At 39.7% G+C, this 26,015-nt stretch overlaps 1 protein-coding gene across 4 annotated transcripts in view; it reads right to left on the bottom strand.

Annotated features, from left to right (window-relative positions):
• Positions 1 to 2,131: 2,131 nt before the first annotated feature.
• Positions 2,132 to 26,015, bottom strand: part of si:ch211-26b3.4 (connector enhancer of kinase suppressor of ras 2) — a 97,410-nt gene continuing 73,526 nt past the window's right edge. For 2 of the 4 annotated variants that reach the window (XM_047353832.1, XM_047353833.1), the window contains 11 exons: positions 20,402 to 20,439; positions 20,272 to 20,314; positions 18,294 to 18,342; positions 17,633 to 17,805; positions 16,282 to 16,355; positions 16,058 to 16,129; positions 13,358 to 13,428; positions 13,161 to 13,261; positions 11,293 to 12,040; positions 6,215 to 6,477; positions 2,132 to 6,119 (listed from right to left, as the gene is read on the bottom strand). In XM_047353832.1, the coding sequence (XP_047209788.1) occupies positions 5,910 to 6,119; positions 6,215 to 6,477; positions 11,293 to 12,040; positions 13,161 to 13,261; positions 13,358 to 13,428; positions 16,058 to 16,129; positions 16,282 to 16,355; positions 17,633 to 17,805; positions 18,294 to 18,342; positions 20,272 to 20,314; positions 20,402 to 20,439 (1,842 nt within the window). In that variant the 3' untranslated portion in view covers positions 2,132 to 5,909. The remainder of the gene's footprint in view (positions 6,120 to 6,214; positions 6,478 to 11,292; positions 12,041 to 13,160; positions 13,262 to 13,357; positions 13,429 to 16,057; positions 16,130 to 16,281; positions 16,356 to 17,632; positions 17,806 to 18,293; positions 18,343 to 20,271; positions 20,315 to 20,401; positions 20,440 to 26,015) is intronic. The other 2 variants (XR_007036367.1, XM_047353834.1) reach the window with 2 other exon arrangements.

Genomic DNA, 26,015 nt, shown 5'->3' with positions numbered 1-26,015 from the left:
TGCATATTAATGGAAAATTGAGTCAAAGGAAGAAGTGTGGTAGGTGGAGGTGCACCAGTATCAGGGAGAACGACAGCCTTGAGAGGACTGTCAAGCAAAATCCACTCAAGAATTTGGGGGAGCATCACAAGGACTGGACTGAGGCTGGAGTTGGTGCATCAAGAGCCGCCACACACAAATATTAGACATGAACTACAAATGTTGCATTACTCATGTCTAGCAACTCTGGAACAATATACAATGTCAGAAGTCTTACCTGGGCTAAGGAGAAAAGGAACTGGATTGTTTCTCAATGGTCCAAGGTCATGTTTACAGATAAAAGTAAGTTCTGCATTTCATTTAGAAATCAAGGTCCCAGAGTCTGGAGGAAGAGTGGACAGGCACAGAATCCATGTTGCTTGGTGTCCAGTGTGAAGTTTTCACCGTCAGTAATGGTTAGGGGTGCCATGTCATCTGCTGGTGTTGGTCAACTGTGTTTTCTGAAGTCCACATTTAATGCAGCCATCTACCAGGAAATTCTAGAGCACTTCATGTTTCCCTCTGCTGACAAGCTATATGGAGATGCTGATTTTATTTTTGAGCAGAACTTGGCACCTGCCCACACTGCCAAAGGTACCAAAAGTTGGTTCAATGACCACGGTGTTCCTGTTCTTGATTGGCCAGCAAACGACCCTGACCTGAACCCCAAAGAAAATCTATGGGCTGTTGTCAAGAGGAAGATGAGAGACACCAGACCCAACAAGGCAGATGACTTGAGGCAGCTATCAAAGCAATCTGGGCTTCCATCACACCTACCCAGTACCACAGGCTGATTGCTTCTATGCCATGGCGCATTGATGCAGTAATTCATGTAAGAGGAGGCCCAACCAAGTACTGAGTAAATAAAAATGGGCATACATTTCAGAAACCTGACAGATGTTCTTAACACATCCTTTTTTAAATGGTCTAATGTGATATTCTAATTTAATGAGACACTGAATTTTGAGTTTCTTTACCTGTAAGCCATAATCATCAACATAACAAGAATTAAAAGAATGAAATATTTTACTCTATGTGGAATGCATATCTATAAACTGACTTCTGGGATTACTGGCAAAAAATATTACACTTTAACGCAATATACATTTTTTTTTTTTAGATGTACCTGTATAGTGACTGTAAGGTTAAACTTCTGGGCCTTTTGGCTATTTGACTGCCATACAACATGTCTGTTTCTGAAGGCTTCAATGTCATTATGTAACAATCTTGTAGCAATGTAAATCTTTGGTCAGACTAGCTTTGTGGGGGAGACCTGCCTTTTTGCTTATTTTCAGTTTTGTCATGTTTTCTCATGTTTAGGTAGGTAGTTTGTAGGTTTGTACTGAATATTCTACTTTATTGGAGTTTGGTTAGTTTAACCTTTACATTGTTTTATGGCTGATTTATTTTTTATGTTGGCTGAGCTGTCCCTGAAGCGTCAGTCTGTTTAAGAGAAAGATTAAATGTGGCAAAAATAAAACATCTTAAATGCCAGTTTGTCTCCTCATTCCCTATGTAGACTTATGTTAGTACCTTATATCCCCTAAACCAGACAGGGGACGTAACAAGCAGTACTTAACCCCTTCCCACACTGCCAAAGATATCTGCTTTAATGAGCATGGTGTCACTATGTATAATTGCCCAGCAAATTTACCTAACCAAAACCCCACAGAGAATCTACAGGGTATTACGAAGAAGAAGATAGAGGAGATACCTGAGTCCACAACGCTGACACGTTGAAGGCTGCGGATAAAACAACCTGGGCTTCCTTGACACCTCAGCAGAGCCAATGGCTGATTGCCTCCATGTCACACGGCACTGATGCAGTAATGTATGCAAAAAGAACCCCAACAAAATAATGAGTACATATACTGTTCAGCAGTACAATACATAAAAGTGTTTATTTTTCCTTAGAGCAAGATTACTGTATGAGTAATCATTGTTCTACTAGTCTTATGATGTATGCAACAATAATTATATTTCTCTGTGCATTATGAATCTATGTAATACATTTATAATTACTGAGTTGGACACCTTTATATTCACTTTACAGGGAAACTGAACTAACAATAAAATTACTACATCAGACACAGAAAGAAAGAACAGCTCATAGTGCAGATAATTCAGTTTATTGAAGTCAAAGTTGAACAACTTAGGTTTACAATCTGTATTTTTTTAATATATATATATTTATATACTTTCATATATATGAAATCAAAAAAGGCTACTTTAGGAAGAATAAATGTCACTTTCTTTCTTTTTAATATCATTTTTAGTCAGTTTAATGTACAGAATAGTAAGCTAATATTATCCTTGAAAAAGAGCAATATGTTCCTTTTTTTAATGTCGCAGTGCAACTTACATCTTACACACCTGTGCAATGTACCATGAGGTGTACACCCCTGAAAGAACACACAGTGGAATCTCCCTTTCCAGCCTGTTTCTGCAGGTCTACATGCACACAAAAAGATCTGGGAGGGATAACACAGTCAGTGTCAACAAAATAAATACTCTCAGAACTCCTTAATCTACAGTATGTAACCTGCTCATGGGAGCAGGAGCTGGAGATAGAAGACCGGCACTTCATACGACAAAACGGAGAGCATGGAGTTGCATCGGCGCTCTTCGACATCCACAGATGCGTGGGAACACTGGTGTGGTGAGACCTTTGCTGTCAAAGAGAGGATTTGGGAGGCACAAGGAAAGTGCTTGCATCATTAAGTTTATTTGTGACACTCTTAAAATTAATCATTGGAAAACATGAGCTGTGGATGTGTTTGATATTTCACTTCGGTGTGATATGATGAAAAATCCACTCTAGACTAACAGTAAAATGAAGATCAGGACATATAGTGCTGGATGCAGCAGGTGCTACATATTTTTCAGAGTCTTGGACACTGGGGGGCACCGTTGAGGCCTTGGCCTGATGTTACAGTTGAAACGACTCATAAAGGCCATTTTAGTGTAGTAGTCTGTGACTAGCCAGCATCAGCCACTTCCCTGCAGGGAATAATAGGTAACTGCACTAATGTCTCTACAGGCAACATTTTTACATGATTCAGTCTTTTTTATAGGCCTCGCAAAAGTAATAGCACCCCATGAACCTTTCTATGCTGTAGCCTATATGTACATATATTTGACATCAGTCAAAGACAATATGTATTCAATGTATTTTACTGGGATTTTAAAGTAACCCAATGTTTAAGTGAAACGTTACATGCTATGAAAGTATTTTACAAATGAAAATTTGAAAAGTGTGGCAAACAATTGTTTTTAGCTCACTTTGCTCTGACACCCCCAAAAAGTACAATCTAGCCTCAGAGGTTTATTGGCAAAAAATAATGAAAACAATGCCTTATGAAGTCCAAGGAACACAGCAGAAATGTCAGAAATAAAGTGTGGGAGACATTTAAAGTAGAGTTAGGTTGGACAATAATATCGAAAGTCTTTAACCTTTCTTTAGAGCACTGTTCAATCTACCACCCAAAGTGAAAAACGTATAGCAGAACTACAAACCTACCAACGCATGCCTATCCACCTAAATTAACAGGCCGGGCAAGGAGAGCATTAATCAGAGCCAAGGGGTCCATGGTATCTGTGGAGGACCTGCAAAGATTCATAGGTCAGGTGGGAGAATTTGTCGACACGACAACTTTTAGTCATGCAATTAACAAATCTGGCCTTTATGGAAGAACGGTAGAAAAAAATCTATTGCTGAAGAAAATTATAAATTCAAAGTTTGCCACAAGCCATGTACAGCATAAAACAAATGGAAGAAGGTTCTCTCTCCAGATGAGACCAAAATACAGTTTGTTTAGAATAGAGTTTTTTGTCTTTCATGCAAGACACCATGTGTGGCACAAAACTAACACTCCATTTAACCTTGAACACACCATCCCCACCATGAAATGTGGTTGTAGTGGTAGCATCAAGTCCAGTCCTAAATCCAGTTTAGAAACTGGGACTTGACCGCTGATGTTCACACAAAATTTTCTCAGCCTAATCTATTTTGCAAAGATGAACGGGCAAAAGTATAAGTCTCAAGATCTGGTGGAAACATCTCAATAGACTTGCAGTTGTAATCACAGCGAAAGGTCAGTCTACAAAGCATTGACCTAGGAGTGATGAACACAAATACACGCCTCATTTTTCAGATTTCATTTGTAAAACGAAATAAAAACCGTACTTCTTTGTGTTGGTCTATCACTTGAAATACTAATAAAAAATATTGAAGTTTGTGGTATTACTGTGCCAAAATGTGAGTAAGTTTAGGGGTGTGAATACTTTCAACAGACACCATACATGAACCAAAAAAACAAACTGAAACCTGTTTGAATGCTAAATTAACATCTGCATTACTTCAAAGAACTGAGCAGCAAAAAATATCACCTCCAGTTTTTGTACAGTGTGTGTCGTTAAGCTGTTTGCAGTGAAAAAAAAGACTTAACAAATGTGTCATAAAACAACCCTTTAACGACATTTTTGCATGTATCATGTGCTACAAGACTAATAAATAAAACGAAAAAATTATCCACAGTATTTTACCCTTTCCATTCTAACCAGTCCCAGATCTTTCCTCATGCAACACATCACCGAGAGAAGGATTAGCTGTGACTTGAACCAGTGAAACCGCTGCCAAGCACCCTGCATCTACAGCGTGAAGAGGGCGGCGGGGGGCACTGCAAAAACCTTGGCATAGAATACATCTTACTTTTACATTATATCTATGACACAAAACGTAAATAGATTTATATATTCTCCTATCTTTAAATATATCTGTAGACTGTACACAAATCTTTAGAAAATGAGACGGCAAATGCATTTACCTGATATCTGAACAGCAATGGGAAAGAGGCTGATGAGACGCAGACCCTGTGATGCAGCTGATGGGATACAGAGATATAGAAAGTGCATTCTTTGCAGTGAGTGACTTCTTTGAAAAGAGAACTCCTTTGCTCTTGCATTCAGTGAAAAAACAAAGGTAAAAAAACAAAGAAAAAACAGTCTTGCACCCACACTAATAGAAACACGCCATCTTCTCTCCGCTACCTCTAGAAGCATATCACAGTGGTAGTGGAACTCAAACATTTAGATCAGTATACACATTTACACAAGTCTTTGAGAACTACTAGAGGGAAAAAATCAGAGGGTGCAAACAGGATTGCATTTGAACAGAGGAGCCTCCTTTAGGATGTCTGAACACTTCACAGTTTAAAGGAGCGTGCTTGTGGCCGGCACAGTTGTTGCTTGATGCTTAATTTCATGGGTTCCCAGAGAAACAGCTAAAAAAAATGGCTACATCTCACAGTCTTAACACCAAAGCTCCCGCTCTCACATTCCCCATGAGATCAGCCTGAAATAACAATGATTTCCCTGTAAATCAACTAGATATGCAATGAGAAAAAAGAAAATTTAGAGAAAGGGGGAGAACTGGTGGCTCTGGGTGCAAAGTTCATCAGTAGAAAAGTACAGTGCTGTGGTGAAAAGGTTTCTCCTCTGTATTGCTGCTACATAGCTCCCCCCTGTCCCCTAACATCAACAAAAACAAACAGAACACAAAGAAACAAACCTGGGCTCAAAGTCTCCTTTTTTCCTACTTTGCTCAACAAGCGTTTGAACTATATGTGAGTTCCACAGACAAAGGAAGATTAATGCTTTCTGTTCAGGCATGCAATAGGCACCCTGTGTGGGGGAGGGTCCTCATGATTATCAAAAGTTCATCCACGCACCTCTCAGACTATTCCCCTCTGTGATATTTACACATCTTACAATGTCTGTTCCTGTGTTTGTGTGTGAGTGTGTGCACAGAGTCGTGTTCGGTCAATGGAAAGCTCTCTGCGTGTTCATTGCTGTATGAGTGGCTGAGAGTACGTGTGCGGTCGCCCTCTGCCTCACACGTGCGTCTCAATGAAGGAGTGTGTGTGGGTCATGAGAGGCACCCCCATTGGGGAGAGGTCCTCCTGGCCGTTGGTGCCGGGGTTGAGCTGGCAGATGTCTGCGTAGAGCTCGCTGTGCCACTGCTTCCACTCTCTGAAGGTCTGGGAGCAAAGGCTGGGGTCTTCGAGGAGGGCGCAGATCACTGCCAGCTCAGACTCTTTGGCCTGCAGGAGCAAAGAGAGACCAAGAAGATCCAACATTCAGACTTTTTCAATAAGCCTTTTTGAATAAGCCTGTGTGACTGATTCAGGTGTGGTACCTTCAAAGTGCTGCGGAGGGCTCGCACCCTGTGCAGCCGATCGTTGAGCAGGGGGTCCCTAACTCTCTGGGTGAAACAACGTCGTAACTCCTGTTTGCTACAGGGTTTGGGGTCTCCCAGAGCTGTCACGTTGGCTTGCTCCAGAGCCCGGTAAAGCTGCTCCAGCCCATCCAGAGGTTCAGGCTCACGTCCGTCTGAAACCCGTCGTTCCCTTCCCTCTGACACCCTCCTCTCTCTGCTGTCCATTCTGAAATCCCGCAGGTCTGAAATATCCGGAAGGAAGGAAGTGAGAGGCAGACCGGTGACAGGAAATGATCAGTTTAAATATGAAGAACGCAAATAAAATGTCAATACTGTTGTTTTAATGCAACTTAAAGGGGATTCAGATATATGCATTTAGTTTTTTTATTTTCTCCTGGGTGGTGTGACCTCATCCTCAAACCAACTAGATTTATTAGACAATGCAGCCCCCTTGAAAAAGAAGGTAATTATTCATAGGAGGCAGGCTCCTTGGTTTATTTTAGATCTGCATACTTTAAAGCACAATGTTAGAAAATTGGAGAGAAAATGGTGCTCTACACACCTAGAGGATTCCTACTTAATCTGGAAAAATAGTCTAATGTATAAAAAGACACTTCACCAAGCTAGAACAGCTTATTTCTCATTATTAACAGAAGAGAATAAGAATAATCCTAGGTTTCTCTTTAGTACAGTTGCTAAACTTACACAGAGTCATAGCTCTGTTGAGCCATCCATTCCCTTAGCTCTCAGCAGTCATGACTTTATGGGATTCTTTTAAAATAAAATTTATTCTATTAAAAAGAAAATCTTTGACATACTCCTGAAGATGATTGCTTCACCCTCAGCAATTGAGACAACATTGGAAATAACTGCAGAACCTGATTTGTGTTTGGACTGTTTTGATCCTGTGGAGCTTCCGGAGTTATCAGAAATATTAGATTCATCTAAACCTTCAACTTGTATGTTAGACCCAATCCCAACCAAATTATTTAAGGAAGTGTTCCTACTGATTACCAGCCCCATTTTAGGTATGATTAACCTATCCTTAGTAAATGGATATGTACCACAGGCTTTTAATTTAGCTGTAATTAAACCTTTACTTAAGAAACCTTCACTTGTTCAAGATGACTTGAAAAATTACAGACCTATATCCAATCTTCCATTCTTATCTAAAATTTTTGAGAAAATAGTTGCTAATAAAATGTGTTTCGCATTTACACAGCAATGACCTGTTTGAAGAGTTTCAGTCAGGCTTCAGAGCTCATCATTGCACTGAAAAGCTCTGCTGAAAGTCACTAATGATATTCTTATGGCCTCAGATAATGGACTTGTGTCTGTTCTGGTTCTGTTAGATCTCAGTGCTGCTTTGATACAGTCGACCATAATATTCTCTTAGAAAGGCTGGAATATGCTGTAAGGATCAGGGGAACAGCGCTAGGCTGGTTTAAATCTTATTTGTCTGACAGATAATCGTTTGTTCATGTAAATGATAAATCATCTTTAAACTCCGGGGTTAATTGTGGAGTACCACAGGGTTCAGTACTTGGGCCAATTCTCTTTACTATATATATGCTTCCAATAGGTAAAATTATCAGGCAGCATAGAATAACTTTTCACTGTTACGTTGATGATACTCAGCTTTACTTATCCATGAATCCTGATGAGCCCAACCAGTTAGACAGACAACAAGCATGTCTTGAAGATATAAAAACGTGGATGATTTTAAATGTTTTGCTTCTAAATTCAGACAAGACAGAAGTTGTTGTCTTTGGACCGGAGTCTTTAAAAAAGAAACTGCTTAGTCAATCACTTAACCTGGATGGCATTAAATTGACCTCCGGTGATAAAGTAAAAAACCTTGGTGTTATTTTTGACCAGGACATGTCGTTTAAATCCCATATTAAACAGGTTTGTAGGATTTCCTTCTTTCACCTCCGGAACATTGCCAAAATTAAAAATATCCTATCCAGGAGTGATGCTGAAAAAGTAGTCCACGCATTTGTTACTTCAAGGCTGGACTATTATAATTCTTTATTATCAGGATGTCCACAAAATGCAGTTAAAAGCCTTCAGCTGATTCAAAATGCTGCAGCAAGAGTTCTCATGAAAATTAAAAAGAGAGATCATATTTCTCCTATTTTAGCTTCCCTTCATTGGCTCCCTGTTAAATTTAGAATAGAATTTAAAATTCTCCTCCTCACATATAAAGCCATTAATGATCTATCTCCATCATACATCAGAGATCTGATTGTTCCATATGTTCCTAACAGAGCACTTTGTTCTCAGACTGCAAGTTTACTGGTGGTTCCTAGAGTCTCTAGAAGTAGAATGGGAGGCAGATCCTTTAGTTATCAGGCTCCTCTCCTGTGGAACCAGCTCCCAGTTTTGTGTTGTGTTGTGAATTGGCGCTATATAAATAAACTGAATTAAACTGAACTGAACTGCATGTTGCCAACAGCCATTAAAAAATAGAGCCTTGGACACCACATATGCTGCAAGCTGTAATTTTACTTTTTTGAAAACTTTATTTGTAACTATACATTATAAACATAAACGGAAGACAACAGTGGGAATAATAAAAACAATGAACTAAGTGTAATCACAAATAAAGATAAAGGTACATTTTCTTAACAACTATCAGTAATTATTAAATTATGTGGTTTATTTGATGCTTCATTAAAATAATGGACATTTCTGAAAGAAACATGTTCTATATAGAATCGAGTTATTTATCATAAATTTAAAAAATGTGTTTACTCAGTTCAGTCAAAACATTATATTGTTGTCTAAGACAGCAATAATAATTTCTAGAATAAAGCCAACAACAAATTTCTTTAAAAATCCACTAAGAACCTGACATGAAAAAAATTAATGTTTCAACATAAATGTAACAAAAAAGACAGCACTATCCAAATTATTTTTTCATCTGAGAAATTCACTCATGGGATAAAATGTGTTTTAGATTGCATCTTTTCATTTTATGAAATATAGCCTTTCCAAATTCTGAGAACTTCTTCTGTTACTGCTACCTACTGGTATGTTTGTTCAAACTGTCGCCGCTGCGAGTTTGATGCATCAGTTTGCTTTAGTTCGTTTGATCAGTCTTACAGTCTGTGATCCCTCAGCAGGCGTAGTTGTTAAGTGTGTGATCCTCAGTCTTTCAGCCATAAAACAAAAATCTGCAGAAACTGTCCGTTAGTGTGGGCCCTTTGTCTTTTCAAAATCTGTGAAGTCTATGAAAGTCATTTTGTTTGTCCCTAGCTTTCAGATGAGACACTCATCCCTCCTTTAGCCCAGGTTCCCCTCCTGCAACCCCCATTATCTTCAACACATGCCTGCCTTTTTTTTTCCAGAACCCTCCAACTCTCAGCTCTCAGCCATCACCCACTCCCTCCGCTTCAGAGAACTTCATGCCACAGCCTCCCTCCCCCACTCTTACAACACTTTGAGGAATAAGATACAAAAGATAAATATGCAAAAGGCTGTGGGTCCGGATGGCATCAGCTCCAGGCTCCTGAGGTGCTGTGCAGATCAACTGTCAACATGAGCTGGGGAAAGTACCGCTGTGGAAGAACTCCTATGTGGTACCAGTGCCTAAGACAACACATCCGTGGGACCGCAGAAGTAACAGGCCAGTAGTACTGACCTTGCATCTGATGAAGACCCTTGAGAGGTTGGTCCTCAACCATCTTCATCTCCTGGTCTACCTCCTGCACCACGGTCTGGCCATCCTGGAGAAGCCTGGAAGCACTGTGAGGATCATGTTCCTTTATTTCTCCTGTGCTTTTAATACCATTCGGTCTGGACTTCTGATGGACAGGCTGGAGCTGTTAGGAGTGGACCACCACCTGCCCTAGTAGATACTACCTTACTGACCTCCCACAGTATGTGAGGACACAGGGCTGTGTCTCTGACAGGCTGGTCAGCAGTACAGAGCCCCGCAGGGAACTGGGATGGCACCATTCCTCTTCATCCTCTACACTGCAGACTTTTCCATCAACTCCCCTTGCTGCCATCTTCTGAAGTTCTCTGTTGACTCTGACATAGTCGGCCTCATCATAGGTGAAGACGTCTCAAAGTACAGACACCACCAATGAGCTACTGGTTGATTTCCACAGGTGCAGACTCACCACCTTGAACACCAGTGAACATCCAGAAAACTGATGTTGTAATAGTGGACCCTTATAAGTAAATGGGTGTTCACCAGAACAATTAACTGAACGTGAGTCACAATACTGATCCTCTTTACAGGAAGAATCAGAGCAGACTCTACCTGCTAAGGAGAATGAGATCCAGCTTTGCCTTGGATGCCTCCTGGACACAGCGCAGGTGGTGGGAGACAGAAGGACTAGCAAAAACAACATCACCATTGGATAATCTCCCACACTCCATATATGAAGGTGTTGCAGAACTAGAGTGCATCTATAGTAACTGACTGCTGCATCCTAGGTGCACAAATGAGCGTTATCGCAGGTCCTTCCTCCTAGCAGCTGTTGGACTTTAATACCATTACTGCTCCCAACAAGTCCAATAAGTGTTTATATCCCTGCTGTTTTTGCACAGTTTTTTCCATTTCTTGTAAATAGTCTGTTGTTTATTTTTATGCACCTTTCCCATAATCTTTGTTACATTGATCCTACTTAAAGTGTTTGTACAGTAATTCGCAAACCAGTATTGTTTGAAGTTTGCCACAAGCCATAAGAGACACAGCAAACACGTGGAAGAAGGTGCTACAGAAAGTTAAAATTAGAATGGAACCTCTGGCCTTCATTCAAAATATTACGTACAGTGTAAAACTAGCACTGCACATCACCCTGAACACATTGTTACAACAGTGAAACATGATGGTGGTGGCAGCATCATGCTGTGGGGATCCTTTTCGACAGAGAAGCTGATGGGAAGATGGGTGGAGCTAAATTTGGGGCAATCCTTGAAAAAAACATTTAAAGGTTACAAAGGACTTGGGACTGTCAGAGGTTCACCTTCCAGCAGGACAATGACCCTACAAATACAACCAGAGCTATTAAATAGTTTTGATCAAAGCAACATTTTCTTACCGTCCTCGGCCTCCAGCATGTCTGCAGCTGACCCATCTGCCTCCTCATCTTCGCTCCTCTCCTCCATATGAGCAGCACTGTGTAACAGTTTCCCTAGGATTGGATCTCTGTTCCTGGGTAGACTCTGGCTCCGCTGCTTGTGGGAGCGTCGGTATGTGTGGCTGTGTGTGTACGGCCCTCGCTCCAAAGGGAAGGGTCCATCCCGCTCCCTGTCCCTCTCTGCTGCATGGTGTCTCCGTACAGGTAGCGTTGCTTGCCGGCGTCTCTCTGGGGACATTCCCTGCCTGCCCAGCCCTCCGTAATAACCCATCTCTCCGGCCATTCCTCCCATCAGGCCACTGTAATCGCTTTCCCCCGGCGCCGTCTGCAGAAAGTGTAGCCCCGCGCTGGTCAGCGGGGTTTCAATGAGGTCCTGCCAGGAGCGACGTTCACGGTGAGAGGAGCGGCAACTGGACGAGTAAGTGCTGGTGCTGCCTGTGCCTGTGCCCATGCCCATTCCATCTCCACGCTGGTCCTCAGCTGAGGAGTGAGAGTGCGTGGACTCGCTCGAGAAATGTCGACCGTGTTTGGACTCCGGGAACGGGCTGGAAGAATTAACCTGGAGAGGGAGAGGGGAGGTGGAAGAGACCATCTGTGGAGGAATTGGGGAAGTGGAGGCACTTTTTGGGAGTGGGGATGCATTGGATCGCAGGAGGCTCATGGAACTAAATGAGCGGGGCAACTGGTCATAACTGTGCAGGAGGTTGGCCTGAGTGGGACCAGGTGTGATAGAGTGAGCAGGAGGAGACAATGTTACAAAGCAGGGGACATGTGAGCACAGTCAGACATAAACAAGAGACAAGCAAAGCAAGAAGGAAGAGGTGTGCAAGGATGGAGAGTACAGGAGAAAAAAGGGAGAAATTCACCAAAATATGAGAGCAAAAAAGCAATGAAATGATAGAGGTATTAGTACAAAAAATATTGACATGACTGCTGAATGGTTTAGTTTTGGCAATCATGGTGCAGCCAGAATATAGGCTACATAGAAGAGTAGATGCCACATTACTTTTTTACTTAGAATAAAAATACATTACAACACCCAACATTATGGGAAGTGGCAAGTTAGAATTTAGAAGAAATACAAGAATGATTGGAAACTGGATTTTCAGGGAAAAAAAAGTAATACTAAAGTATTTATAGTGGTGATAAAACATCAGCAAAAATTAATATTCAAATTAAGACCAATTTTGTTTATTAAATAAGAAACATAGTGTGCCTAAAATGCTCTTAAACTTCTAAATTTACTTCTAAAATATACCAAACCACACACACGTGTATATATATATTTTATTTGACATACTTAAAAATAAACTTTTACCTGATTTTCCTATTTTTTTAGAGAACATATAAATAAATGAAACTTTGTAGTGTTCAGTTTTGGGTAATATGCTTATACATCTCAGAACCACAACGGTTCAAGCAGTTGCACAGCTTGACCTAAAGCCTTTGGACAATATGTTTTATAGGCTGTGATGTTGACATATGATCCGTATGGTCATGTGGCCTTTATTCTTCCATGTCTATGGCTGCCAGTATGTACATGTCCTGAGCCTCCACTGAGAAGAAGCAAAGATGTCATTAGCAGTGTGATTTACTGCCACCTAGAGGTTAGAGAGGGTACACCTTCTGGTAGGAGGATGGAGCAAGACTATGATCTTGCCTGCTTAAAGAACCAAATAGTCTCCCACTCTGATGTTTTATTAATGCTGAAAGCTTTGGTCTGTGCAGCTCTGAAAACTGTGGGGCTTTAAAGAATAAAATATTCCATCAGAATGAAAAGCTGCAGAGAGAATGTTGAGTGGGCCTGAATGAGAATATGTATTACTTACAGATGGTGTGCGGTGGTAAGTATCACAGAGAGATGAGGGCCCCTCCTGTTTGAGTGTCATCGATCCATCAACTTCATCTTGATCGCTCTCACTCCAGTAGTCTGATATGAAGACAAATACAAACACACACAACCAAGTGAATTCACAAGCAGAAAGAAAAAGAGCAACTCATTTCTAGAGTGGGAAACACATCTCACCTTCATCGGGGCGTGGCACCTTATCATCTGGTGTGTAGCCAATAGCAGCTAACCCCAGCCGGTTCATCCACCTGCAAGTAACAAGAACAAAAATATTCATACCCCCTAAACCTTTTCTCATTTTGTCACTTTCTATCTAGAAAATTCAACGTATTTCCTTCATATTTTATGTAAAGGACTATCACAAAGCACAGATGCACCAATAATTTCTCAACTCCAAGTGCAAATCTGGTTTATCCCTAGAAGAAAATCTAAATTGTTCAGGCATTGAAATACACCAATTACAGAAAAAAAAAACTGTTTAAATAGTTAAATAAAAGTAATACAACATGGATATCATCCAAATTCAACACCTAATTCTAATTTCATTGAATATTGCACTCTCAATATAATTCTTTATTAGAGCAGAACAACTGGAAATCAGGCGTGGTCTCAGTTACAACTGATGAACCCTGTAGAGGGGCTCATAAGTTATTCATGTATGCTTGAGATAGAACGTCTCAAATACCTGGAGTGTTGATGGTAATGTCCCATCCCATATTAAAAATACAGCTTTGTCAAAAGAATAGTCCAAAAGATTCAGAGAAGAGACCTCTGCTTTGAACAAAGAAGGAAAAGGTTATAAAAAGAGAGCAAAGACTCTAAATGTTCCAGGACATACAGCAGGGAGCATACTTCGTAGGTTTAATGTTCAAAAACATTAGCCTACCCTTAATTTGCTTCTTTTGGTGCTGGAAATATGCAATGTGTGGAGAAAATGTCATGCTGTCTGTGAGAAAGCTAAGTGTGGGTGTCAAACAAGACTGATCCCAAATGTTACAGTCCATCAGAACCCCTCAGAACCCTGTCAGATACTGGTTGTCTGGCTAAGCATCATGTTTACAGCTGGTCCAAATAAAAGAAAGTTGCTCTACTAAGTACTAAAGATGTTTGTCAAAAGTTTTTCTTTTAGTTTGTAAGTTATTTATTTACACAAAATAAAACAAAACAATCCACAACAGATACACAAGGAAAAAAACGAAATGTGCAGGTGAGACACGAAAACACCCCAAATGGGTTACTTAAATAGTTTTACTGTAGTAGTCATTTAGAGACGTTGTGTTGGGCTGTTTAAATTGTTCTTATTTGATTTGTTTATTGAAACTGCTAGTTTAAGCCTAATTTGCAGTGGATGTTAAATAACTTCAGAGGCAAATGTTATTGTGAAGGCAACATTTTGTGGAACCACATTTAGCTGCAATTTCAATCTGTGTCTGTAATCTTACATCTACAAGTCTTAATTGGACTGAGGTTTGCACTTTGATGGGGCCATTCTAATACATGAATATTCTTTGATTGAAGCCATCCTGCTGTTGCTCTGACCATATGTTTAGAATGAGGCTTTCAAGTCTTTCGCAACCTCTAACTGGGATTGCTTGGTATTTAGCCCCATTTTATCCTCAACTGACTAGTTCCTTCTCCTGCTCTAAAAGCTCCTTTACAGCATTATGTGGCCACCAACATGCTTCACCATGGGGATGGTGTGTTTAGGGTAATGGACTGTATTAGATTTTTACCACACTGCCACACAAAGCATTTTGCATGCAGCTTCAAAAGTTCAGTTTGGTCTCATCTGACCAGAATACTTTATTCCACATACATGCTGTGTTTCCTACATGGCTTATGGCAAACTGCAAATAGGACCTTTCAACAATGGCTCTTTTTTCAGATGACTTGAAAAAATGCTCTGAGGTGTTCAAAGCTTTGACTTTTGATTTATAAACTAACTCCATTCTCCACACCTTTATCCCTGACCTGCCTTATGTGTCCCTTGGTATTGATGATTCTGTTCGTTCACTAATGTTCTCTAACAAACCTTTGAGGCCTTCACCGAGCAGCTGGATTTATTATATCTAAGGGTGCCAAAACCAATGGCATTGATGGCTTCAGTAGTTTCAAAAACCTGTTGCAAGACTGAACAAAGATGCTTTATCCAAACTGAAGTAAATACTTTTGTAACTAAACCTGAAAACTGAATAAAGATTTTTTTTTGACCTGGAGTCTAGGTATATTGTCTCTCCAAATTGCAAGAATTCAAATTCTGATGTAGATGTAGATCTAAGGTCTTCATGGACCCGTGTGACCTCTTAGAGGGTCCCGACTACTTTAGAAGAAACCAGGAACTCTTTAGGAATTCAACAAACGTCTTGTCTTTCAGGCGCAGAATACAGAGTCCATATTTAATTTTACTGTAAGTACTAAAAAAAGCCATGACGACATTCAAAAAACTTTCATTTCTTACAGCGACATCCATCTTCTCACACACAAAGTTTGCGAAAGTACCTGCAACCACACAGACACACATGAGCCAACAAATGCTGTACAGAAGTCAAATATAGCTGGTTAATTACTATCCTCCAATTATCTCCACATGTCATTGAGGAGAGGTGTGGATAATTAGAGCTCATCAGATATATCCTGCAAATATCATTACAATCTTTCTCTCATATACACACACACACACACACACACACACACACACACACACACACACACACACAAACACACATTCATGCACAGTGTGGTGTTGGTGGGCCACTGCCCCGGGTAAACTTGTTTTGCTCGGCTAAAATATTCATAAAGTGACGTCCCTGATGCCTGACTGCTGTTCACATCAACACAACACTCAGAGACTCACAGATACACAAAGATGAAGCTCACCTGTTCATCTCCTCAAGACAATCTGTGGCGAAGAAGAAGCTCTTGATTTTGGGATGACAGGCTTTGAAGGCACTGCAGTCAGATATAGAGATAGAGACTGATTAGCTTTTTTTTCTCTCTCTCTCTTTTTGTGTATGCACGGTGCGTTTGTGTGTGTTCACGTTGTGTGGGTGAGAGCAAATGTGCTTGATTAGTAATTCTGGCGATATGTGAGGGAGACTCACAATTTCCGCCTGCACTCTATGGCTCGGTCTATCCTGAACTCAGGGAGGCTGATGAAGCCCTCAGCCTTCTCATCCTGCAGGCGGAGACAGATGGAGAGCGGTGGTACATCAACGACACAGAGAACAAAATGTCAGGCACACCGATATACCAATTTTATCGAGGATACAATTGGTGTGGTGCAGCATATGAAAACAGGATCTGTTGTTTACATTGGCAGGGACAGTTACCAAGACACACTTAACATAAAAAACACGAACTGTGACTCTGAAACAGGCCATATTTAGGCAATTTTGAGTTAAACTGGATGGTAGCAAAAGATTTTGTTATCAAGATTCTCATAATCATCATAATGCAATGGTTACATAAATACAAACTTTTAGTCATGAAAATTAATTTAGCTTAAGACAGTATTCTTGCTAAACTTAAATAGTTTAAAAAATACAATGGTACAATTTTATTATCAGAAAACTACAATACATTAAGTAAATATCATTAATCATAGTCTAAACATTGCATAGTGCACCCTCCTTATTCATAGGCACCCATTGTAAAGATGCGTCAAAAGCCTAAAACTAAACTCATTTATTAAATACATTTACAAAACGTTAGATTTAATTCAAGTAAATTATGATTATGTGTCTGGTGCACCATTTTCTGTGTTAACTTGGCCAAATGTTTTGAATCATTATCCTGACGAAAGACTCAACGATGGCGCATTTTCAATTTGCTGGTAAAGACCACCAGGCTTTGATTTAAAATCTCCTCTTATTTCAGAGAGTTCATGAGGTTCCCAGGATCTACAGAAGAGAAAAAGGCCTGTGGCATCACAGATCTTCCACCATGCACAGGCATGAAAAGCTTTTCCACATGTTTAATCTTTGTTTCAGAACCTCCGGGGAGTGTTTGTTGTGTTTAGTGGCAAGACAAACAATATAGTAACATCACATTTATACCCAGGTGGAAAGGGAAATTATGAATTATGTTCAACTTACAAATTCAAGTAAAACATGAAGTCATTTTAACACAAAATAAATGCACTCAGATTGAATCTTGATTTTCCCACAGATTTTCAGTGCAATATTATAATGATTCAATGAAAGATGGATTTTTCTATAGGCTTTTTACTCCTTTATCAACGGTGCCAGTAATTTGGGAGGACTGGAGCTCCATTTACAAGAAGAGAAATAACAGACAAGCAGACTGATGCGTGAAAATTGTTGTTAGATCCCACTTTTACATTTTATGAGCAAAAAGCATAGGGTTAGTTATTGCAATGAAAAATATGTTTAACCCAATCAAAGCTTGAAAATCTGTCAGAAAGGAGACATCAGGAGAAATGTAATGCCTTACATTTTGGTTGGTGTACCAGTAAAGGCAAGATTCTTTGAGGATAAACCAGTACTTTCTCCATTTTTGGGTGAAATAGCCTTTAGCATCTTTCTTCTTCCACAGCCAGCCCTCACAGTCACCGTGGCCCAAGTCCTTACACGAGATTCTCCTTCGACTGGCACTGGTAAGGGAGCCTGGAACAGGTCAGGAGGCAAAACCGTGTCAGCCGTGAAAGTGGATTTTTTGCACATATGGAACCCCTTCGAATATTCGAAGCACATTACACCTGAGACAGTGACAAATTGAGACTACCCAAAAAAGCTAATCATTAATAACAGGAAGTCAAATAGAGGACAAAATGGGAGCAAAAATACACACCGTCTCTTGTGTCTGTCTGTGTGTGTGTGTGTGTGTATGTCTTTCATCTATTTTCATCAAGTAAAGTACATGAGGACTTTCCAAATATAAAAAAAAAAAACTGCGGATGTCAGAACTGATGTCCTTTTAATACTATTTCAAGCCTTGTCATCTGCTCACAATGACTCATCACAGCGAACACTGAGAGACAGTTTCAGGCTGAAACATTTCTTCAGCTCTCAGGCAGCATTCACTAATAACAAAGTGTTGCTGTGTATTTTTTATAAATTACTAAATAAAGGAGGAAACACAACAATGTACTTACCTTTACTTCTCTTTTTGGTTTTCGTTCTTAAAGATGTGTAATGGAAGGACTAAAAGGAGGAGGGAAGAAAGATGTTAGGAAAGTTCTTGCTATATGGACAAAAGGAAGACAGAGATTTCCCACACTTAGCAGCAGTCAATTTGCTCTTCATGTTAAGATTACTCGTTTCCACTTTGCTTCAAGTTAAATGGGCTTATTTTTTGACATTTTTAAACAACTAGTAATTTTTTGGTTTTAGTTGGATTTGCCTGTTAGCTGAAATCTCAACCAAAAGCTTTTGCCCACCAGTTTAACCCTTTTTCTCTCAATATGGCTTGTTACATATGAACATATCCTCAATAAAAACAGACTATAAACAAAAAGCATTAAAGAAATCACACCATAAATAGTACCAAAATGTATATGCTACCTATTAGTTTTGTGCTAACTGCACTTTCTCTGTGCTTTTGTTTTTGTTTTGTTTTTTCTCATTTTGCTCTAAATGGCTCCTTTTCTTAAACCCCCATCTGTTTTCTGCCAAAAGATTATTATTAGAAATTCAAGCAAAAGCTTCAAATACACTTCAAGCCCACAAAAATCAATCCTTTTTTTTCTCTCCCTGAAACGTTTTATACATAAAAGTATTTTCTTTGCCTAAAGAAATTGTGCAAACATTTGCATAGGCTATCTGCTATACATAGGATTTAGTGGTCACTGTACCTGCTTTGTTCTTTTGGTTCACTGCTAAGCTAGCAGCATAATTTGTTGAGTTGCTAAACGTGAAATGAACTGGCTAATCATAGACAGGCAAACAGCTAGACGCAGCATGTTCAAATGCCAATATATTGAAAGGATAAACCTGTCTGAACTGCTGGATGATTGCTAAGGAGCTGCACAATTCTACATGTAATCATAGTTAGATCTTTTGCTAATGCATTTTACTAATAAAACATCTTGCTAATAAAACTATGCATTTTCCAAAGGAAATCCTTATCATTGGGTATTTAAACGGACCAGCAGACAAATTGTTATAGGAGATCGAGGTGTCTTGACATTCAGTCGTTAATCTGTTAATCTATCTTTTATTTTATTTCTTTGCCAAAAAAAGAAAAAAGATTTACTATTTATTATAATGGTCAATAAATAATGATGCCTGAATATGAATTTACTAAACATACTAACACAGCTTTTGGGAAAATGATCAATTTATATCAAAATAATTTTTGACAGTTCATTATTTTATATACTGTCAAATATAAAACACAGCCTTCTTTTTAAAGGTGCTACTAATTTTTGTATTTATTTGTGTTTAGGGTCTCCATATTTTAAATTTAGGCTCCAGCTTTGTTTAATAAAAAAGGACAAGGTGAAATTTGTGGTGGAATTTCTTAGTCCCAATAAAACAACATTTCTCTCTATTCATCTGAATAGTTCCATGGCAAGCATCTTGCTCGCCAATATGGTTGAAAAGGAAGATATTTCAAATTTTCTTTGAGAACTAATTATTAAGACCCAATTATATGATACCAGCCTTCTAGCAATAAATAATTACCTGTCACTGGTAAAAGATTTGTTTTGTGGTATATTATTGTACTTTTTCATGTGTGGGAAATTGTTTCTTTTTCTTTTATTATTTATTATTAAATTAACTGGGGTTCTGAAACACACACAGAACAAGGCTGCTGATTCCTGTTTAAAGTGGGCCAAACTGGGTCACAGTGCTTTGGAGAAAAGGTTTGGGCTGATGACTAAAACAACTCCTGAGCCATGGTAGTCTAAATTTGAAAATCAATTTAACTCATTTGATTGTTCTGCTTGATTTCATCATAACAGTCCTGAATAGATTTATTCTTAGAAATGGAAGTTCAGTCTGTGTTGCTTTAATAAACTGATGGAGATTAGAAAGAAAGTGCACTTGACAAAAAATGTTATTAAATTCTATCCAGACTCGTATTCACTGGTTCATGCAACAAAAACAAGAGGCACCAACAACTCCTACCTTCCTCATGGAGGCAGCTCCTGAGCTCCCTGTCCCAGAGTACCTACGGAAGGATTGATAGGATTTAATTTAACCACAAATAGCTCGTGATCACACAGTTCATCAATCACAAGCATGTGGTGACACTTACCTGTCTGTTGTGTCTGCTCGCAATGTGTCTGCACCTCGCTGTAAGAGAGAGAAGGAAAGGGACTTCGTTAGAAAACTGTGAACACTCGCCCATCCCCCAACATAAAATAAACATCTTCATGTTTTACATAACAAATTATTTTATGTTTCAGGACTTCTACCAGAATGAACTAAATAATTAGAAAACTAACTGAAAGTAAATAGGAATGTTGTAATTTCTGACGTCTGGATGCCTAGGGGCTGAATTTTATAGACCTGGGGCCATGAAAGTGATTGGAATACCTAAATTCAACAGTTTGGATGTATGAGTGAAAACTTTTTACCAAGAATTATAAAAACTTGCAGTTTTTTTAAATGTTTGTTACAGTTTACTAGTGTTGAAGTAAAAACCACCTAAGCTGAGAACAATTTAAGACCAAGATCAGACAAGACCAAGACGAATACTTTGAGGGAGGCCAGACTATGTTTAAAACCAAGAACAAATCAATGAGAGACCATTTTCAACAGTTAATGCCATAAATGTTTATACTTTTCAGTCGGCCAAATTTCTAAAAATCCTTTTTTATATTGGTCTTAAGTAATAATCAGATTTTCTGAGATACTGATATTGGGGTTTTCATTAATTGTCGTTTATAATCATCAACATAAAAAAATTGAAATACAGGGGTTGGACAATGAAACGGAAACACCTGGTTTTAGACCACAATAATTTATTAGTATGGTGTAGGGCCTCCTTTTGCGGCCAATACAGCATCAATTCGTCTTGGGAATGACATATACAAGTCCTGCACAGTGGTCAGAGGGATTTTAAGCCATTCTTCTTGCAGGATAGTGGCCAGGTCACTACGTGATACTGGTGGAGGAAAACGTTTCCTGACTCGCTCCTCCAAAACACCCCAAAGTGGCTTAATAATATTTAGATCTGGTGACTGTGCAGGCCATGGGAGATGTTCAACTTCACTTTCATGTTCATCAAACCAATCTTTCACCAGTCTTGCTGTGTGTATTGGTGCATTGTCATCCTGATACACGGCACCGCCTTCAGGATACAATGTTTGGACCATTGGATGCACATGGTCCTCAAGAATGGTTCGGTAGTCCTTGGCAGCCCATCTAGCACAAGTATTGGGCCAAGGGAATGCCATGATATGGCAGCCCAAACCATCACTGATCCACCCCCATGCTTCACTCTGGGCATGCAACAGTCTGGGTGGTACGCTTCTTTGGGGCTTCTCTACACCGTAACTCTCCCGGATGTGGGGAAAACAGTAAAGGTGGACTCATCAGAGAACAATACATGTTTCACATTGTCCACAGCCCAAGATTTGTGCTCCTTGCACCATTGAAACCGACATTTGGCATTGGCATGAGTGACCAAAGGTTTGGCTATAGCAGCCCAGCCGTGTATATTGACCCTGTGGAGCTCCCGACGGACAGTTCTGGTGGAAACAGGAGAGTTGAGGTGCACATTTAATTCTGCCGTGATTTGGGCAGCCGTGGTTTTATGTTTTTTGGATACAATCCAGGTTAGCACCCGAACATCCCTTTCAGACAGCTTCCTCTTGCATCCACAGTTAATCCTGTTGGATGTGGTTCGTCCTTCTTGGTGGTATGCTGACATTACCCTGGATACCGTGGCTCTTGATACATCACAAAGACTTGCTGTCTTGGTCACAGATGCACCAGCAAGACGTGCACCAACAATTTGTCCTCTTTTGAACTCTGGTATGTCACCCATAATGTGTGCATTTCAATATTTTGAGCAAATTGAACCTTCACACTCTGCTCTTACTGGTGCAATGTGCAATCAATGAAGACTGGCTACCAGGCTGGTCCAGTTATGACCAGCACCTGTAGTTGTCACTGCAAACGTTTAAAGAAAATCTGCTTGTAGCAGCTCATTAGCAAGCACATTTAAAACTTTACTTTGTCAGTTAGGTGCACTGCCAGCTTTTAAGTGAGCCCAAACTTATTTGAAAAGATCCCAACTATATGCCACTTGTTTTTTAAATATGACAGTATTGTAACAAGTTAAACAGACAAACCAGACAACTCTCAAGAGAGCATACATCCACCTAAACATTTTGTAACTAATCATTGGTTGCAAGCACTGTAAGAGGAGGGGACAGGTGGAGGTAAATGACTTAAGTCACTTTATTTTTTACTTTGTTTCTGCATATTGCAGAGACAGAAAACCATCTAATGTATATATTTAGTAATAAATGGATATTGCTAGTCTTGAAAAAAAAATACAGCACATCGAAGACAGAGAACAAGGCCAAGACCAATACTTGAACACTACAACACTAAGTGATACTGATCTTTATATTATGTGGAAAACAGGTCAATGAAAAGAAACAAACCATATTATATTGATATGATAATTTTTATCAGAGAAAACAATTTTAGACAAGATTAGAAGAGCAATACTGACTATAATGGCAATGAAAGGTTCACTGTTTTGAATCTGCTCATGTGGGAGCAGCTATTGACAGTTTTACTATTAGTTGCACACTCCACTATTTGGCTTCTATGGAAGAATGGAAAGAGGGAAGCCATTTTTGAAAGAAAGCCAAAAAACTTCAAGGTTTTTCATAAAACAAAATTTAATGGGACACAGCAAGTATGTTGAAGAAGGTGCTTTGGTCAGATGAGACCAAAAATACCTTTTTGACCGACATTCAAAATGCTACATGTGGTGGACAACAAGTGCTGTACAACACCCTGAACACACTATTCCCACAGAGAAACATGGTGGTGCTGTGGGGATGCTCATGGAAAGATGGAAGGAGCTAAATACAGGACAATCGTGAGAGAAATTCTGTAAGAGGCTGCAAAAGACTAGAGACTGGGGTGAAGGTTTACCTTCCAGAGAAACATCCCAAAACATACACAGCTATGATGGAATGGTTTAGATCAAACATAGTAATGTTGTAAATTGCCCCAGTCAAAGTCCAGACCCAAACTCCAATTGAGAATATGTCACGAGGCTAGAAAATAATGTTTGATTTTCAATCTGGAAGAGGTTGAGCTATTTTGCAAAGGGGAATGGGCAAAAGCCTCAATCTTTAGATATACCCTTAAACACTTGTGCATGTAATTGCAAACCCCCAAAATCTGGAAGGATTTTTAAACAGAATATACAGCAAAGTTCTCCCTGAACTATTTCAAAATGATAAATATTTTGACAAAACAAAAACAAAGCATCAATTTCTTTACACCTTTCCTCGTTCCTCCTGAACTCTCAGAAGATGTTGTCAAAAAGAAAACAATACACCAAAGTAGTAAGCATTTTCTAGCTAAGACTATTTTAAAGCAATATTTCTATTATATAAAGAAGCAAAAAAATAACATGTCATTTAGTATTTATTTACATTTCTACAGAACAGTTGTCGCACAAACCCAAATCAGAAACAGCTCCATTACTAAGCAGACTGTTTTTAGTCTGATTACAGGCTTGATTTCCTGATGACTATAATTTACTGAGGTCTGGTGTTACAAGAATTATTTACTTACACCACAAATCTAATCATTTGTAAACCCTAATCCTCTCTGTAAAAACCAGCGTATTTCTCAATAATCTACATTTTTTTTATTCTAAACTACAGTGTTTCCCTCAGCTGAGGACCCAAAAGAGCCTTTTTAGGTAATCATTTCAGACTCCATGAGCATGAGCCTGAGCTCTCGAGGGAACTGGGCATCCTAAGCCAAAGGTGTGAAGAGATGATTGGAATCATATCTGATTAGAAAGTGAAGAGGCTTAGTAAGTATGTCCAGGGGACCATTATCTACTAATCCAGACACTTTCAAAAAACTTTGAAACACACAACGTTGAACCAGTGCTTGCTTTGTATTTTGCATTAGCTTGTACCGCTTGTTTGGATTTGAGGACAGCATGGTTTCTGTAAAGCCTGTCTGCTTTGCAATGATGGAAAAAAAACAAAAAAAAACATTGATATGCGGGAAACTAAAAATGTGGTAGCAAGCAGGTTGTTAGGGTTAGCATATAATTGTTAGAGAAAAAGAGAACACCTCATGTGCTGTCGAACAGATATGAGTCACAGCCATGAGAAACACGCAGCTGACAGGATTAGAAAGATGCTGGTGAGAGCTGAGCTGTGAGCCCGACGTGTATATGTGTCTGTTTGCATGCTGCGCGTTTATAGCACAGTCTGTCAGACGCACTTCTAATTGGTCTAGCTGATGCTGAGTCATACACCTACTCACAGGGATACAGGTTTTCGTATGGTGGTGTGTATGTGTGTGGAAATGTGTGTGTTTGTTTCGGATAAACTCCTGTTTAGACCCCGGTGTGTCAGAGGAGATAGGGATATTAGGATGAGTTAGGATGAACTGCGAGATGTGTACCGTGCATACAAATGCACTCCTGTGTGCTGCTGCATGTGTCTCTGTGTGCATGTACTGGCTTGTACGTGAGAGAGAAGATGAAAGCTACAGAGGGGCGTGCCTCAATGTCACTGTCCCTTTCCTCATCTGTGATGCTGGCAGCCATGCAGTAACACTTTGTCACTTTCCTTCGTCTCCTCTACCTGATGAACGTGCATATATTCACAAACAATGTGTGCTAATCTGCGAACACCGTGACCTATCTTTTAGGCACAAACAGTAACATGAAGAACAAAGAGCACTAAAAGCCTGAGAAGTACCAAGGGATCTAGCAGGAAATGGAGAAGTTGTGCAGAGTCATGGCCTCAGTGCTGATAGTGGTTTTCAGTGCACTTTGGGCTGTGACCCCAAAGCTGACGGAAGGGCTGCAACAGATTCCAGGAACAACCACTAAGATCTCTGTCTAGAAGAGCACAGTTCTAGGAACAGCAAAGATGCTCAGAACCCTAAACCTTTGGTAGAGGACTTGAGTTTGAACTCAAGTGGACGGGGCGAGTGGAGAAATTCATATATAACATATGGTTTTCACATCAGTTTACAGGAATCTGAAAAGTGTGGCATGCATTTAGATTCAGCATTGTCAATGCCAAAGGAGCTTTAGCCATGGCAGCTTTTAAACCTGAAGCAATATTCTCAGGCCCACTAAACCAAGTAAAAAAAATCTAATTACATTTAGTATCTGAAATCAAAAAATAGATCATAAACCTTTTCATGACACTCCTACCATTAGACTTGTTTCACCTTTGAAGCACAGTTTTGTAGATTTGTAAACGGCTACTTTTCTAACTTCCTATGGCGATCAGCGGTGCTGGACTAAACCTATTGTCCTTATATAGCAATACCGATCTTTCAAAGAGCTTTTTTTTGTTGTTTTTTTTACCCAAGCCACACTCACAATCACCACACATTTACACTTACAAAGATACGTTTTATTGCTTAGGGTTTTGAGCGTGTTACTATACCCTTCAGCCACCACAGGGGGTCCAGCAGCCCAATTTCCATGCCAATGTTATATACCTGAGGTTGCAACGCCTGTCTACCCAGTCTTCCAGCCTTTAAGCTTCAACAGCATAAAGGGCTCACATTACTCTCCCACAGGCTGAACCACCGTTATTGATATTTGAGGCTCTCTGCAGTGATTACACAAGTTCATAAGTTTGTATTGAACTTGAGAGGGAAACCAATGCAATTGGTCTGAGAGCGAGCTG

The sequence above is a fragment of the Girardinichthys multiradiatus genome, chromosome 23 (assembly GCF_021462225.1).
Source record: "Girardinichthys multiradiatus isolate DD_20200921_A chromosome 23, DD_fGirMul_XY1, whole genome shotgun sequence".
NCBI lineage: Eukaryota > Metazoa > Chordata > Actinopteri > Cyprinodontiformes > Goodeidae > Girardinichthys > Girardinichthys multiradiatus.
The sequence above is the reverse complement of the archived record's forward strand: the minus strand, read 5'-3'. Positions and strand labels throughout refer to the sequence as shown.